The sequence below is a fragment of the Sminthopsis crassicaudata genome, chromosome 1 (genome assembly GCF_048593235.1).
Source record: "Sminthopsis crassicaudata isolate SCR6 chromosome 1, ASM4859323v1, whole genome shotgun sequence".
Taxonomy (NCBI): domain Eukaryota; kingdom Metazoa; phylum Chordata; class Mammalia; order Dasyuromorphia; family Dasyuridae; genus Sminthopsis; species Sminthopsis crassicaudata.
The window spans coordinates 67,738,701-67,753,454 of record NC_133617.1 but is presented as its reverse complement, the minus strand read 5'-3'; the positions used below and the strand labels follow the sequence as shown (position 1 = coordinate 67,753,454).

At 35.3% G+C, this 14,754-nt stretch overlaps 1 protein-coding gene across 4 annotated transcripts in view; it reads left to right on the top strand.

The window, feature by feature from the left end:
* Window positions 1–14,286, top strand: part of RFX2 (regulatory factor X2) — a 139,071-nt gene extending 124,785 nt beyond the window's left edge. For all 4 annotated transcript variants that reach the window (XM_074309160.1, XM_074309189.1, XM_074309181.1 and 1 more), the window contains 6 exons: window positions 312–409; window positions 2,064–2,213; window positions 6,343–6,551; window positions 11,460–11,613; window positions 12,532–12,574; window positions 13,890–14,286. In XM_074309160.1, the coding sequence (XP_074165261.1) occupies window positions 312–409; window positions 2,064–2,213; window positions 6,343–6,551; window positions 11,460–11,613; window positions 12,532–12,574; window positions 13,890–13,999 (764 nt within the window). In that variant the 3' untranslated portion in view covers window positions 14,000–14,286. The remainder of the gene's footprint in view (window positions 1–311; window positions 410–2,063; window positions 2,214–6,342; window positions 6,552–11,459; window positions 11,614–12,531; window positions 12,575–13,889) is intronic.
* Window positions 14,287–14,754: the final 468 nt, after the last annotated feature.

Genomic DNA, 14,754 nt, shown 5'->3' with positions numbered 1-14,754 from the left:
GGATGCTAAGTGCAGGATTATGGACTTTATTTGGTAGGATAGGGAATTAAAGTTTTTGAACAAATAAAATTGTGTTTTAGGAAGGCTGATTTGGTGGCATTATTCAGAATGAATTGGAAAGGGAAGATGCTGGGAGGAGGATTGCTGGGTCAGGTAGGTTAAGTAGGTTAAAGTTAGATATTATCAAAAAGATTGGGCAAAAATGCAGCTCAAATGAGATGAAAAGTAAGTGATATGAGAAAGATTTAATTGTAATAAAATTTACTTGCATAAGAAAATCTTCTTTGTTAATATTCTGATTTTTTTTATAGGTACTTTGACACAGGCAATCCGAAATTTTGCAAAGAGCTTAGAAGGCTGGTTGACAAATGCTATGAGTGATTTTCCCCAGCAGGTTATTCAAACAAAGGTAATTAGTTTGGGGAAAAGAGCCAATAATAGCTAGTTATTAGTACTTAAATTACAAATGGTAAATCTTGATCGGAGTACTCAAATCTAGTCAAATTCTCAGTTTCAAGGGATTTACCCCTCATCAAATAATCACTGAATGAATTATTATTATTGACTATTGAGTAAGAGGTAATGATTAAATTACAAAACCAAGTATGGATGTACTGTCCTAATTTACTGAACTAAAATCAGAGAATGAAAGTAATGTGAAGATAATGAATCTGTTGTTCTCTTTTCTTGGAAAGTATGAATAGTTCTTTGCATCAGATAGCAAAGTTCCCTTTTTTATATAATTAGAATAATTATTCTCAAGCTTCATTGATAGAGGCAGCATTTGAGATTGAGGGAGGTATATGAGGAGCACATCTGATGTACTGTGTAGTACCCCACTTCTTGGCCATAAAGATGGTATGTTTCATTGTTCTCTTAGAATTTCATTGGCTTTTCAGTTACTCAGAATTCAATTTCCTTTTAGTGATCTTTAAAATACTGTTGTAATCTTTGTGTATATATTGTTCTTTTGGTTCTGCTTATTTTGCTCTATGAAGCTCTTCCCATGTTTCTGCGGCATTCAGTATTTACTATATGCCTTTATATTAGGAACTGTGCTAAATGCTCTGGATACAAAGAAAGGCAAAGAGGGACCCTGTTCTTCAAGGAGTCTGTGGTTTAATGGAGAGACAATATGCAAATAACTGTGTATATATATGTTTTTATGTATAGATGCAGTATAAATTGGAGTATAGAGGTGGTTGGAGTAAAGTTAGCTAGAATGGATTTTTTTTAGAGGTAGTACATCTGGCCTTCATCTAGATTGTCTAAAATAGCAGATGCCTGCTGGAACCTCTTCATAAATATCTGGTGGCATATTCTGCACCATTCCCTGGTAACCTGTTATAATATCTAATCATCCTGTGCTCCAAAATCTACTGATGGAATGGATACACATAATCACAGTGGCTTTTTTTTACTTTGTTATTATTCAGTAAAAATCTTTCCAGATATATTCATATTCTTCATTTTTGTCTTAAGTGCATTATAAATATGTCATAAAGTCAGCAAGTATTTATGAAGCTACTATGTACCAGGCCATATACTAAGATTAACTGGAAATATTCATCAGAAAGTATTAGCATTAAGAAAGATTAAGAAAGTTTTCATGTGGGAGATAGGATTTTAACTTAGACTTGAAGGAAACCAGATAAGTCAGAGGATGGAGATAAAGAGGGAGAAAATTCATAGGGATATGGGGAATGGCGTGAAAATGCCTAATATTAGGAAATAGAGTGTCTTGTGTGAGGAACAGAACTAGACAGGCTAGTGTATACTGGATCACTGGTCATGTAGGGGAAGGAGGAGCAGAGTAAGGTATAAGAAGACAGGAAAAGTAGGTGGAGGTCAGGTTATGAAGAGAGATGAATGTAACCAATATAGCACTAATCGCCTGGGAAAGAACTGAGTAGTAGAGAGACTAGAGGTTTTGCTGAGAACAAGTTTTGAAGTTGTAAAGCAAGAGGGAAGAGGCAGAATGATAATAGATGATAAGGAAATTTGTAAAGCTTTTACCGTGGTGCATTATGTGCATTAATCATTCAGTATCTTCTGTGTTGCAGGTTGGAGTAGTGAGTGCCTTTGCACAGACTCTGCGGAGATACACATCCCTGAATCACCTTGCTCAGGCAGCCCGGGCAGTTCTCCAGAACACTTCCCAGATAAATCAGATGCTCAGTGACCTAAATCGAGTGGACTTTGCTAATGTGCAGGTGACTTCCTAATGTTTTTTCTTCCAAAAGAAATAGAGATGAATTTTAATGTCATTTTGCAGTACATTACTTAATGTCTAAAATTCCTGGATTCTATGGAGTAAATGGTTGGTAAGGGAAAGAAAAATAGAGTTTATGAGTAACTTGAAACATTTGATGTGGGTATTGACAAGCTTATGCCATGTTCATTGATACTAAATTCTCCATTTTATGCTGAAGTTGGAGATACTGCTTCAAAATTGTAGGTCTTGGCTGTTTAGCTTGGAAACACAGTTTTTAAAAAAATTTGTATATTAGAACATTAGGGTGACTCCAATAAGATAAAGTCTTATACTTGGGTTCAAAACATCAATTGTACAAATATAAGATGAGGAAGCTGTGACACTTAGTTTGTATGAAAAAAGATCTTGGGATTTTAGACCACAAGTTTGACAAGAGTTAGCAGTTTGATTCTGTATCCAAAACAGTTAATGTAATTTTGGACTACATTAAGAAAGGAATAGATTCTAGAAAGAATTAGGTGATTGTTCCTCTGTACTCTGCCCTCATCAAACTTCAACTGGAATCCTGTGTTTGATTCTGGGCACTGAATCTTAAAGAAAACATTAGCTGGAGAATCGGTAAAAAGAACTTGTCCATTTGTGTACATTCCATACTCCTCTCTGTTCCCCTGGGTCCCCTCCCTTTAGGGATAGGATCTCAATTTGTCTTAATTTCCTCCTACACTGAAGAATTTGACTCACCAGCCTAGGTCTCTGCCCCATATGATTTTTGGATGATTGGAACTGGTCTGAGTTGGGTGTTGTGCTATTTTTTTTTTCCATGATAGTTAGGAGTGCTACCCAGCTACCTACCTGTATGTCCTATCAGGGTGACTTGTTCCACTTCCTCTGCTCCTCAATTCTCTGGTCCAGCACTGGCAGTTAAGAACTTTGCAATGAGGGAGGCAGCTAAGTGGTGCAGTGGATAGAGCACCAGTCTTGAATTCAGGAGGACCCGAGTTCAAATATGGTCTTAGACACTTAACACTTCCTAGTTGTGTGACCCTGGGCAAGTCACTTAACCCCAGCCTCAGGAAAAAAATAAAAAAGAACAACAACTTTGCACTGCTGATCCTATAGGGTTGTAATCTTCTTAGAAACTTTTTTTTTTTTCTAAAGGGCTGTAACCAAGCTGGCTGTCATGGCATAAGACAACTTTTGCCAACTGGAATCAGGGTCTCCACTAACACTGGAAAAAGGGGGTTTTGGTGAAAGAGTACTGGAGTATAATGGTGGATTTTGTTGTTAACCTATTTAATGTCCTTGAGTCTGCTAGTTGTAGTATGATAAGTAGGGGAGAAGTGCTAAGTGATTTCAGTGTCAAGCAACATTTCTTGGTTTGATTTTTTTTTTTTAAACTTTCTTTGGGATTCTGGGTGTCCTAGATCATGGAGACAGCTGAAATTGCTGTTATCTTTGACACACAATTTCTATTTTGGAGAGGTTTCAGAGGTCATAGGGAAATGAGAAAATGTCTAGCTCTCCATCTTGTTACTCATGTAACCTGAAATCCTCTAATAAGCAAGTGATTGTCTGTTCAACAAAACTTCTTATGACGTAAATCTATATATGACAAAAACAAAAATTCCTGCTCCCAAGGAATTTGCATTCTTTAATAAGTACTTAATGAATGAATGAATGAATTCTACCCAGGGATACAAAATCTACAAAAGTAAGTAAATACAAGCTAATTTATTAAATCCTCTCAATTCCTTCTCTGCCACCCTTTTTTACATTTGTTCTCTCCTCTCTATCCCTCATTGTCACCATCCTAACACAAAGCTTTCATTGTCACCCACCTGAAGTACTATAAATGTCTATTAGCAATACTTCCCAACTTAATCTTTTCTCTTCTTTTTTTTTAATCTTTCCCCTCCCCCATTTATATTGCTCCTATAATAATCTGTTTTATGTGTTAATTTGGTCATGTTATACCTCTCAAAAATCTTCAGTGGTTCCTTATTGTTTACTAAGTTAAGTTCTTCTCCTTGTCATTTAGAGCCTTTCACTATGGCATTCTTCTACCTTTCCAAGTATATATAATTATTATTCCTCTTTGTATTAATGGAATACAATTGTATTCCATTTGTTTGAAATGCCTTTTTTTTTTTTTTTTTTTTGTTCTGGTTAAACTGTTCTCTTTGTTCTTCAGATGCTTTCTTCACTCCATGCTGAAGTTTACATTAATACTTATATTTGAAACTGTCCATTGTTTAATTTTCACTGAATTACTATCCATCCTTTGAAGCCCAAATCACAAGTACCAGAAAGCCCTTCCCTATCTTTCTTTCACTCCATTCTATTAAGAACTTTCTCTTTTGAATCTCATGTAATATTTTATAATAATTAGAAATTTCTGAAATGGTATGGACTGTCTCTGGAGGTAGAGAATTCTTCACCATAGATTTCAAAAAAAGATGTTTACTTACTTACCTACGTGGTAGAAGGAGGATCAGACTAAATGGCATCGGTTCGTCCTTAGCTCATGAGATTTTGTGTATTTTATCTGTATGTATTCGTAGCTCTATGAGGTATTATATTTTATTTACAATGTTTCTTCGCTATCATAAGGCTCTGCAGAACACACTTTGGCTTTCTCTACCCTTTTATGAAGAAGTTCTGAAGACAATGATCCCTCAGAAACTTTGTTTCTTTATTGCCTCAAGGACAAAATATAAACTATTTGTCATGCAAAATCTAATTCCAAACTTTCTTTCCATGCTTACCTTATTCTATTCTCCTTCATATTGTCTATATTTTAGTTGAACTTGATGTTCCATCTTCTGTCTTTATGTATTCACATTATGAAAAATGAACTTACAGATAAATCTAGGAAAAGATGTTTATTTATGTTCTTCTAACAGGGACTGTCCCGGCCAGTAGGCATACCCTTGAATCTCAAAAGTACAGCCTTTTATTCTTTGTCCCCAAATGCAAGTACCTTCTGTTTCTTCTGTTTGCTAAGTACTTACAGAGGTTACATAGTCTAGTTGAAGAACCTAATTTCCCTACAGGAGTGTAAGTCCCTACTCCTGATTATATCTCCCATTGGTGGCTGTCTTATTTGGTCATATATTAATGTCTGTATTGGTGGTCCCTCCCCTAACTTCAACTCCCATTCTCCACATTTCAAGGGCTCTAGCCCTTATTTTCTTTTACCCTGGTTTGAGTGTATATACCCCTTCTTCATCTACTAAAGTGTGTTTCTTATTCTACTTTATGACTTTTCTCTCTAAGTTTTGTTTATTTTGTTCCACATCAGCCTAACCTTTCAGTTTCATTTCTTATGTTTCATTACTGGATTTTTAATTTAAAAAAAATTTTTTTTTAAATTTTTGTGTAACTCTGTGGAAACTAAATCTTCATCACAACATAAACTAAACACAAACATAAAACTGTTCAGAGAATCATTCAATTATTCCTTCATCTCTGCCTTTTAGAATTTTTTTCCTTCAATTCCTTTCTTTTAAAAAAATAGTATTTTTTTCAATTATACATATAGTTTCAAACATTCATCTTTTATTAAGACTTTTAAGTCCAAATTTTTTTCCCTCTTTCCTTTCTCTCCCCCTCCCCAAGACAGCAATCAATCTGATATAGGTTATACTTGTGCAATCATGTTAAATATATTTCCACAAACTAATTCCTTTCTAATTTTTAAAATAAGTCTCTCCTATTAGATCTCTTTTCTCAAAATTTCCTAGGGTAGTTTATCTCTCTTTTCCCCTTGTTGATCACTCCCTTTGTTTTATATTTTTCCTTGAACATGTTATATTCCCATCCTGCTTCTCTCCTAAGTGGAATGTAAATTCTTTGAAGGCAAAGACTCTGTCACTATAAAATTATATTCCTAATGTTAACATAGTATTGCACATAAGAATGTAAATGTTGACTGAATTTTGAATTTTATGGAAAACCTCTATACTGTCCAAAATTATTATAGAAAATATTATTAGAGATGAAAAGTGAAAAAATTATCAGTCACATTTGTGTTTTCATATGCCTTATTGTTGAAAGGAACTTTAGGGCTACTAGTTTCAAATCTGTCATTAAATTCTTTTCTGATTTCCTTTTGTGCTCACTCCCAGGAACAAGCCTCATGGGTGTGCCAGTGTGAAGAGAGCATGGTACAGAAGTTGGAGCAAGATTTCAAGCTGACTTTGCAACAACAAAGCTCACTGGATCAATGGGCCACGTGGCTCGATAATGTTGTCACCCAGGTTCTGAAGCACCATGCTGGCAGTCCTAGTTTCCCTAAAGCAGCGAGACAATTCCTGCTTAAATGGTCCTTTTACAGGTAAGTCCCAGACATTGTCTTCTTAGGGGTTGTGTATGCTTATGAACAGGCACACACACACTCCTCTTAATGGTTTCAGAGTTGTAATGTCCTGGCTATGGTTTATTTTCCCCCATTGTACATTTTTGTAGCTAAATTTACATATGGAAAAAAATTTGTTGACACTGTGTTTGAGAAATTAAATGTTGCTGCCCTGCTCTGAGGTGGCGTGGATTCACATTTACATGGCTCCTTTTCAAATTTATTGAATTACCCCTTGGAAGTGTTAGCAGAATGGCATATAGATTTTTTTAAAAATAGCTCCTAAACAGAAAAATCCTAGACTATTCCATATTTTCCCTTTTAATTGTGGCTTTCATATTGTTGGACATTTTAAAAGTTGCTTTTTTTCCCTTTAATTGCCTGATTGGAAATGGGTGATGTTGGGGCAGCTAGATATTGAAGTGGATAGAGCACCAGCCCTGAAGTCAGGAGGACCTGAGTTCAAATGTAGCTTTAGATACTTAACCCTTAGTAGTTGTATGACCCTGGGCAGAACACTTAATCCAGTTGCCTCACCTCAAAACTAACAAAAAAATGGAAATGGGTGATGGAAATAGGTGATAACAATTAAGTGGTTTCACAGCAACATCAATTTCCTTAATTTCTTGGCCCCTAGGAAATTTCAGATACATACTTATTTTAAGTCTAGATCCTTTTTTTTTCTTTTCTAAACACAATCACTTGCTTTTGACAATTTCTATGACTACTGTATTAGCCCAGAAAAAACAGGTTTGAAATGAGTAGTTATCTCCTTTTCTTACTGGATAACCTAGTTCTCTCTATAACTTTATTGATAGTCACCCAAAACAAATGACTGTGTTTATGTCTCTTTACTTTTTGTTCTTTTGCTTATTACAATACTCATTAACTAGATTATTGAGAGAGGTATTTGAGTGTTCAATATGGCACTCTGTTTGTGTTTGGTTGCATTATGTCTGTTTCTTTGGGAAACGTGCCTAGTATGTATCACTAGGAAACCTTCCTCACTTTTAGGTTGGTGGATAGATTCCCCTACCAAAAATATCTAATTTTACAATGATTAATAATAACATTAGTTTAAAAGACTTGCATGATATGGTTAAGTAACCTGAAATACTGAGATTAGAAAAGAAAGAATTCCATTGTAAACTCCGAGTACAGGAAATTTATCTTATTCTATGTTTCCTTAACACTTAAAAGATATAGTACAGTCTTTGAACAGAGTAGGTTTTCAATAAAATTTATTGAATTAAATTTTTAAAAATTTAAACAAAAAAGAGACTATTACCATATACATGATAGAACACAAAAATATGAAATTGTAAATCTTTAGTTCATATTACATGGGATTATGTATGTAAAATAGTTTACATATAATATATATTTATCCTTGTGTATAATATACCTACATCTGAAATTCCACATTACTTTCAAAACTTTCTTATTTGTGCATCCTTCTGTTTTCTTTTGTATATCTTTTTAAAAGTTTCAATGAGATTCCCCCCCCCCCATTAATATTACTATTATCCCCTCTCTTAACCTTTCCCACAGCTGAGAAAGTGAAAGAATTAAAAAACAAACAAACAATTGTATAACAGATAAGCAGTCATGCAAAATATTCATGCAGTAGTGTGATGCCCCTTCCTTCCACCTCTTCTTCCTGGTTTTGTTTCATATTCTTCTTTTCACCCAGCTCAATAATCAGATATATCAAGTTTCACTCTTTTTTTTTTTTTTGGCGGCAGTAATATATTCCTTCCTTATCTCTCCCTTCTTACAAACCTTAGAAGAGAACTAATTTGCCATTTATTTTAAACTTTTTCTTAAGTAGTGATTATATTTCAGAGTTTCTATTCAGCTCTTTTTTTCCCCATCAGAAATGCTTGGGAGTCTTTTATTCTAGTAACAAATACATTTCCTATCCACTCCTACTCAATAGGATTATTGGGTAAGCTATTTTTGGTTGTAAGCCTTTTTCCTTTTGGAAGATCATTCTAAAATCTCCTTTTGTTCATAGTAGATTCTAACTCTGGTTCATTCCTTAGAATTTGAATGCTTCTTTCTAAATGTTTGTATTAGTTTTCTTTTCTTTGAATTTGGTTCTAGATTTTGGTTATGATAATCATTCCTTAGACTTGTCCTTTTAGGGTTTCTTTCAGGAATTGATTGGTGAATTCTTTTTGTCTTCACTTAGTTCTTTGGCTCTAACAGATCTAGGCAGTTTTCAATTATTTTTTGAACTATAGTCTGCATGCTTTTTTTAAAATCATAGTTTTCAGGGGGTCCAAAGATTTTTAAATTGTCTCTCTTTGTCCTGTTATACAAATCAGTTGTTTTTGAGAGCAGATATTTTATATTTTATCCTCAAGTTTCTTTCTGTTTCATGGAGCCTATTTCTTTTCCTTTTTTTCAATTTTCAATAATAATTTTTTTCCCCAAATACATGTTAAGATAGTTTTCAACATTCATTTTTGTAAAAACTTTTGTATTCCAAATTTTTCTCCCTCCCTCCCTTTCCCCAAGACAGCAGGTAACTTGACAGGTTAAATATATGCAATTCTTCTAAACATATTTATATATATATATATATATATATATATATATATATATATATATATATATATATATATATATATATATATATATATATGTATATTTGTCATGCTGTGCAAGAAAAATTAGAACAAAAACCATGAAAGGGAAAAAAACAAACAAAAAAGGTGAGCAATATTCAGTATCCATTGTTCTCTCTCTGGCTGTGGATGGCATTTTCCATCTATTGGAATTGTTTTGCTTCTTCACACGAGAAGAGCCAATTCCATCATAGTTGCTCATCACATAATCTTCTTGTCATTGTGTACAGTATTCTCTTGGTTCTGCTCACTTCACTGAGCATCAGTTCATGTAAGTCTTTCCAGGCTTTTTTGAAATCAGGCAGCCTGTTCATTATTTTTAATAAAACCATAATATTCCATTTACATTCATACACCATAACTTATTCAGCCATTCTCCAAGTGATGGTGCATCCACACAGTTTCCAGTTCCTTGCCACTACAAAAGGGCTATTAGAAACTTTTTTGGACATGTGGATCTTTTTCCCTCTTTTGGGATATAAGACACTGCTGGATCAAACAACATGCACAGTTTCATTGCCCTTTGGACATAGTTCTAAATTGATCTCCAGAATGGTAGGATCATTTCACATTACATTAATGTCCCAGTTTCCCAATATCCCCTTTTATCATTATCTTTTCCTGTCACCTTAGCGAATCTGAGAAGTGTGAAGTGCTATCTCAGTTGTCTTAATTTGTATTTCTCTAATCAGTATTGATTTAGAGCATTTTTTTTTCATATAAAAAGGGCTTTAATTTCTTTATCTGAAAATTGTCATTTTCTTAGAATGACTTGTTTTCTTAGAAATGTGACTCATTTCTCTATATGTTTTATTTTCTTCTTTTTTCTTTTTTGGCTAGGCAATTGGGGTTAAGTGACTTGCCTAAGACCACCCATCTAGGAAGTGTTAAGTATCTGAAACCAGTTTTGAACTCAGGTTCTCCTGACTCAAGACTGGTACTCTCTCTATTGTGCTTCCCTGTTTTCTATATAATTTAGAAATGAGTTCTATCAGAAACATTGGTTGTAAGAAAAAAAAAAAAATTTTTTCCCAGCTTTCTGAGGGAGCCTGTTTCTTGAGTAAGGTTTATCTTTTTTTCTTCTAAGCTGTTAATCAGTTCTTTTAATGGAAGCTTTTCTTTCTTTTATTTCATCTTTGCTTCATTTCTTTTAGGTATTCATTTAGTTTTTGTAGGAAATTCTTTCTTCAAGTTCCTGCTTGAAGTCCTCAATTGGGGCTTTATGCCAGGGTCAGCTGCAATTCTGGAGTGGCTAATTGCCCTTGCTTGGTTTCACCTTTGGCTATTTAGGTTCTTGGGCTAACCTCCGTCTGGTCTCATCTCCCCTTCCCTCCTTTCCCCCTTCCTGATTAGGCTTTCCTGGATCTGAGATTCAGAACATGGGATCTTCAAATGATATGAGTTTGGGTTTCTGATCCCTAGAACTTTCAAAGGGGAGCCATTTGCTTTTAGTATCTAAGGACATACAGCCTTACTTGCTACATGTATTTCTGGTTCTTTTGGGAGAGTATAGTCTTTTTTACTTGATACTGGAAGCTCCCTTTTCCATACTTGTGAGGGAGGCTTTTGGTTGACTTGGTACGGTTCTGAGGTAGAAGACACTTGCTGTAGTGTTTTTTTTTGTTTTGTTTTGTTTTGTTTTTTTAATTTTTAATTAATCATTTAGTTGGGTAAGATTTTCAGGTTTTGGTGGAGTAAATGTGGGACTGTTATTTTGCCCCAAAGTCCTATTGAATTAGTTTGCTTAATTTAATGAAAATAGGAGACTAGCATTGGGTATCTGGTCTTACTCTAATTAGTAAATCAGTGTGACTTAATATCTCTTCATTTAAAAAACCTTAAAAATCATTATTGCATTTTGCCAGTGACTCTAAAAAGCTAAAGTATTTCATACTGAAGGAATGAATGAAAATAATTAAGTGCTAATATAGATACCAAAATGAGACAGACAGTTCCTGATCTCAAGAAACTCCAGCTGTACTGCTCATGGCTCCTAGCATGTGAATGTTACTGTAATCTCTGTGCTCCAACTTCCAGGACCAAATAATAACTTACATGGTGGGTGTGGCTGGAGAGGGCACTTCTATTTTAGGCCTCAACCAAGTAGGCGGATCCTAAGGGTCACAAGGGCATTTGGGGGTCAAAGGAAACAAGTGAAAATTTGATAACAAATCCTATTTTTTGCTATAGAGAAATCTATTTTAATATCTTCTAGAACATTTTAAATAGCTTTTTGTTTTCAAAACTTTTCTAGCTCCATGGTGATTCGTGATCTCACCCTGCGGAGTGCAGCCAGTTTTGGTTCCTTTCACCTGATTCGCCTGCTGTATGATGAGTACATGTTTTACCTGGTTGAACATCGAGTTGCTGAAGCAACAGGAGAGACGCCAATTGCTGTAATGGGCGAGGTGCGAGCTCTTTCCATCAAGGTGCTAATAACCTTGAACATAAATACAAAGGACTAGTGTGTCATTGCTCTTAGTGCTTGATGGAATGCTTGTTTCATTAAGACTTTGAAGAATAAGTTATGAAAGCCTATTTTAACTTCTAAAAGAAATATTCTTGGGTAGAGGTTGTAAATGTACTCTAAGCAAATCACTCTTGGATAAAGAAATGATTCATGTAAACCACAGATTAAGTTTCAGAAAATCCACAGGGCTGCAAATGGCTTGTGTTTACTTGATTAGAACCAAGCCTTCAGTGTAAAAATAGCAGGGAAGATACCTGAAATATTTTTACTGGAGTTCACATTAATAATGTACAATTTTTTTTTTTAATCGAAATTCTACTTCTTTCACAGTGACAGCAACACCAGAAGCCAAATGGAATTCATTTGTATTAGTTTATTTTACTACTTGTCCCATGCATTCCATGTGAGAATATGTGAATTGTCATAATTACCTATTGGAGAGGGATCTGTTTGCACTTAGTCACTTGGGTTTTTCACTATAGAATTCACTCTTCCTTTTATACCTGAGTAAGTCCTGAGTAAAGATCCTGGTTTATTTGGCAAAATAAAAGTAGAGGTGGACATAATCAAAGGTCTGAAAATACTACTTTTATGAAGTAATAACAATGGATATAAAACAGTTTGTAGGACATGAAAAAACAAAACAGCTTTGTCTCTGTTGAAGTTGCTTAAGACAATAAGCTCTTTGATGGCTGGAGCTATGCCTAGTCTGAGCTTTCTATATTCCTTAGGCTTTAACACAATATCTTAAATATGAAGTAGGTCCTTAAGAAATGTTTAAAGTATTTTGTTATGAATTTAATTGGCATAAATTTGAATTCCTTTTATCATTACAAATGTTAATTTTCTCTTTCAGTTCAATGACCTTGCCTCCCTGTCACTGACACTGCTAGATAAAGGTGTGTGCTGGTATCATATGCTTTTTTTTTTTTTTTTTTTTTTGTGGCAGAGAGGAAAGATCTCAGATCCATCCTGATGGAGGGGGGCGATTTAAGACTTGTTGTTAACTTAGTGTTTTATTTTTTATCCTGTCTGTTAACAATAAGTAGAAACAGGAACTAGGTTTAGGAATAAAATAATATTTGCACTGCATATTATTTTATCTAGTTTTTACAATAACCTATGGAGGTAGCTCCTATTACTACCCCCATCTTATAAACAAGGAAGAAACTGAGGCTGAGCAAGGGTGACTTGTTCAATTTCCCATAGCTCGTCAAAAACTGAGGCAACATTTGAACTCAGGTCTCCTAGTCCAACACTGTCAACTCTATCTCCTAGTAGCCTCTAGAAATTCAGGACCAATAGATGATGGGAACCTAGTCCAGTAGTAAATAGGGTGACATTCAAAAAGATGATCCCCACCTGTTCAGACCCAACTGTGACAGAAGGAAAAACTGTTTTCACCACTGGTTTGGACTGGGAAGTCCAAATATGCAGATTTTGATGCTGAACCTTCAGGTCATTTATTTGATTCCTAGACCTCCACATACCAAATCCTGGTGGTCAGTCCAAGGCTTCTTGTACAGTCATTTTGAATGGGTGTACTGAAGACCCATTCTTGATCTAAGGAAAGCTGTCAGGGGAGGCCAGAGAGCTTTGAAAGATGGTAACTTGCCACCCTCCCTTCTATTCTAATGAGAAGGGAGGGAAAGAGGAAAAAAAATAAGCTTATGTTAAGATGATACAGAAAATACATATATAGAAATGAGCCTTAGCCAATTAGCTATTCATGAAGTTAGGTCTTTAAACTGTACTCTATGAGAACTAAGCCTGGAGAGAAGACTTGGAGGGCGGGGCTGGGGTAGTTAGGATTGGAGGCATGATAATTATTTTCAAGTATTTGAAGGATTGTCTTGTAGAAGAGGCACTAGATTTGTTCAGCTTAATAACAGGGGGTGGAAATTGCCAAAAGACAAATCTAAAGTAATGGAAGGAGAATGTTCCTAATAATTGGCTACCTCAAACTGTCAATAGATGATGTTAATTTGGAAGATAAAGGCTAGTCAAGTCAACAAGTATTTACTTATTGGGCATCAGTTAGGCACTGATGATTTCTTGTGGCCTATGTTAGAAGGGATCCTTGTTCAGGTATGGATTGGACTAGATGGCCTCTAAAGTGCCTTCCTAGTATTTTTTAGCAGAATCCCTCAATAAAAATTGTCCTTTTTTCTTTCTTCCCTTATGCCAACCTACTGTATCAATTGTTGTCTGCAGATGACATCAGTGATCTCAGCAGTGAAACAGACACAGATGCCCGTGGTCTGGGTGAGCCTCTGGTGAAGCGAGAACGTGGTGATCCCAATCACTCCTTACAGGACATCTAGCACTTTGACTTGTTTTTTGAGCAGAAGAAATTTCACAGGATTTCAAAGGATCTGGGTCTGGAATTCCTGAAACCTGGATTTTATAGGACTCCACTCTATTAGTGCCTCTTAGATTATGTAAATGTTTACTTCTACTCAAGGAAGGGCTTCTGAAAAGGGGTCTGTGTATAAAGGATGCAGTATTTTTTAAGAGGGAAAGCAGTTTTTAAATATTTTAGAAATTCAGATTTGGGATGGTGCTTCCTTCCCATTGGGTAAAAATGTACATGTAGTACATTGGAGAAAAAGAGAGAGAAAGAGAGAGAGAGAATGGATTCTAAGTTAAGTAGTTCATACTTCTGTTACTTCAGGTAATGTTTCCATCACTGTGAATAAATTGCTTCCTCTGTTGGCATTCTGAAATGTCGGTGGCCAGTCCCAGCTAGAGTGACAGTTACTTTAGGCTGATTCTTTGAAGCCTGGGGCACGGTGAGTTGGTTAGCGCCTTCTAGCAGTTTTTATTCCTCTGTGCACACATTTCGGCTGCAGCCTTGATTAATTTTCACTGTGGTAGAAGCAACTCAGGCATAGTGTGAGAAGTGACAGATTTTCTGGTTTCCCTACAAGTGTAAGGAGAGGTTCTCTGGCCCACATTTGGGGAGCAGAAGCATACATTTTATTATGGGCTAAAAGTGGGTCCTGGCCTATCTGCTTCCTCATTGAGTGGTGTTTTATGGGAAGAATTAATCTGCCTATCTGGCAGCCGTTTTTTTTTT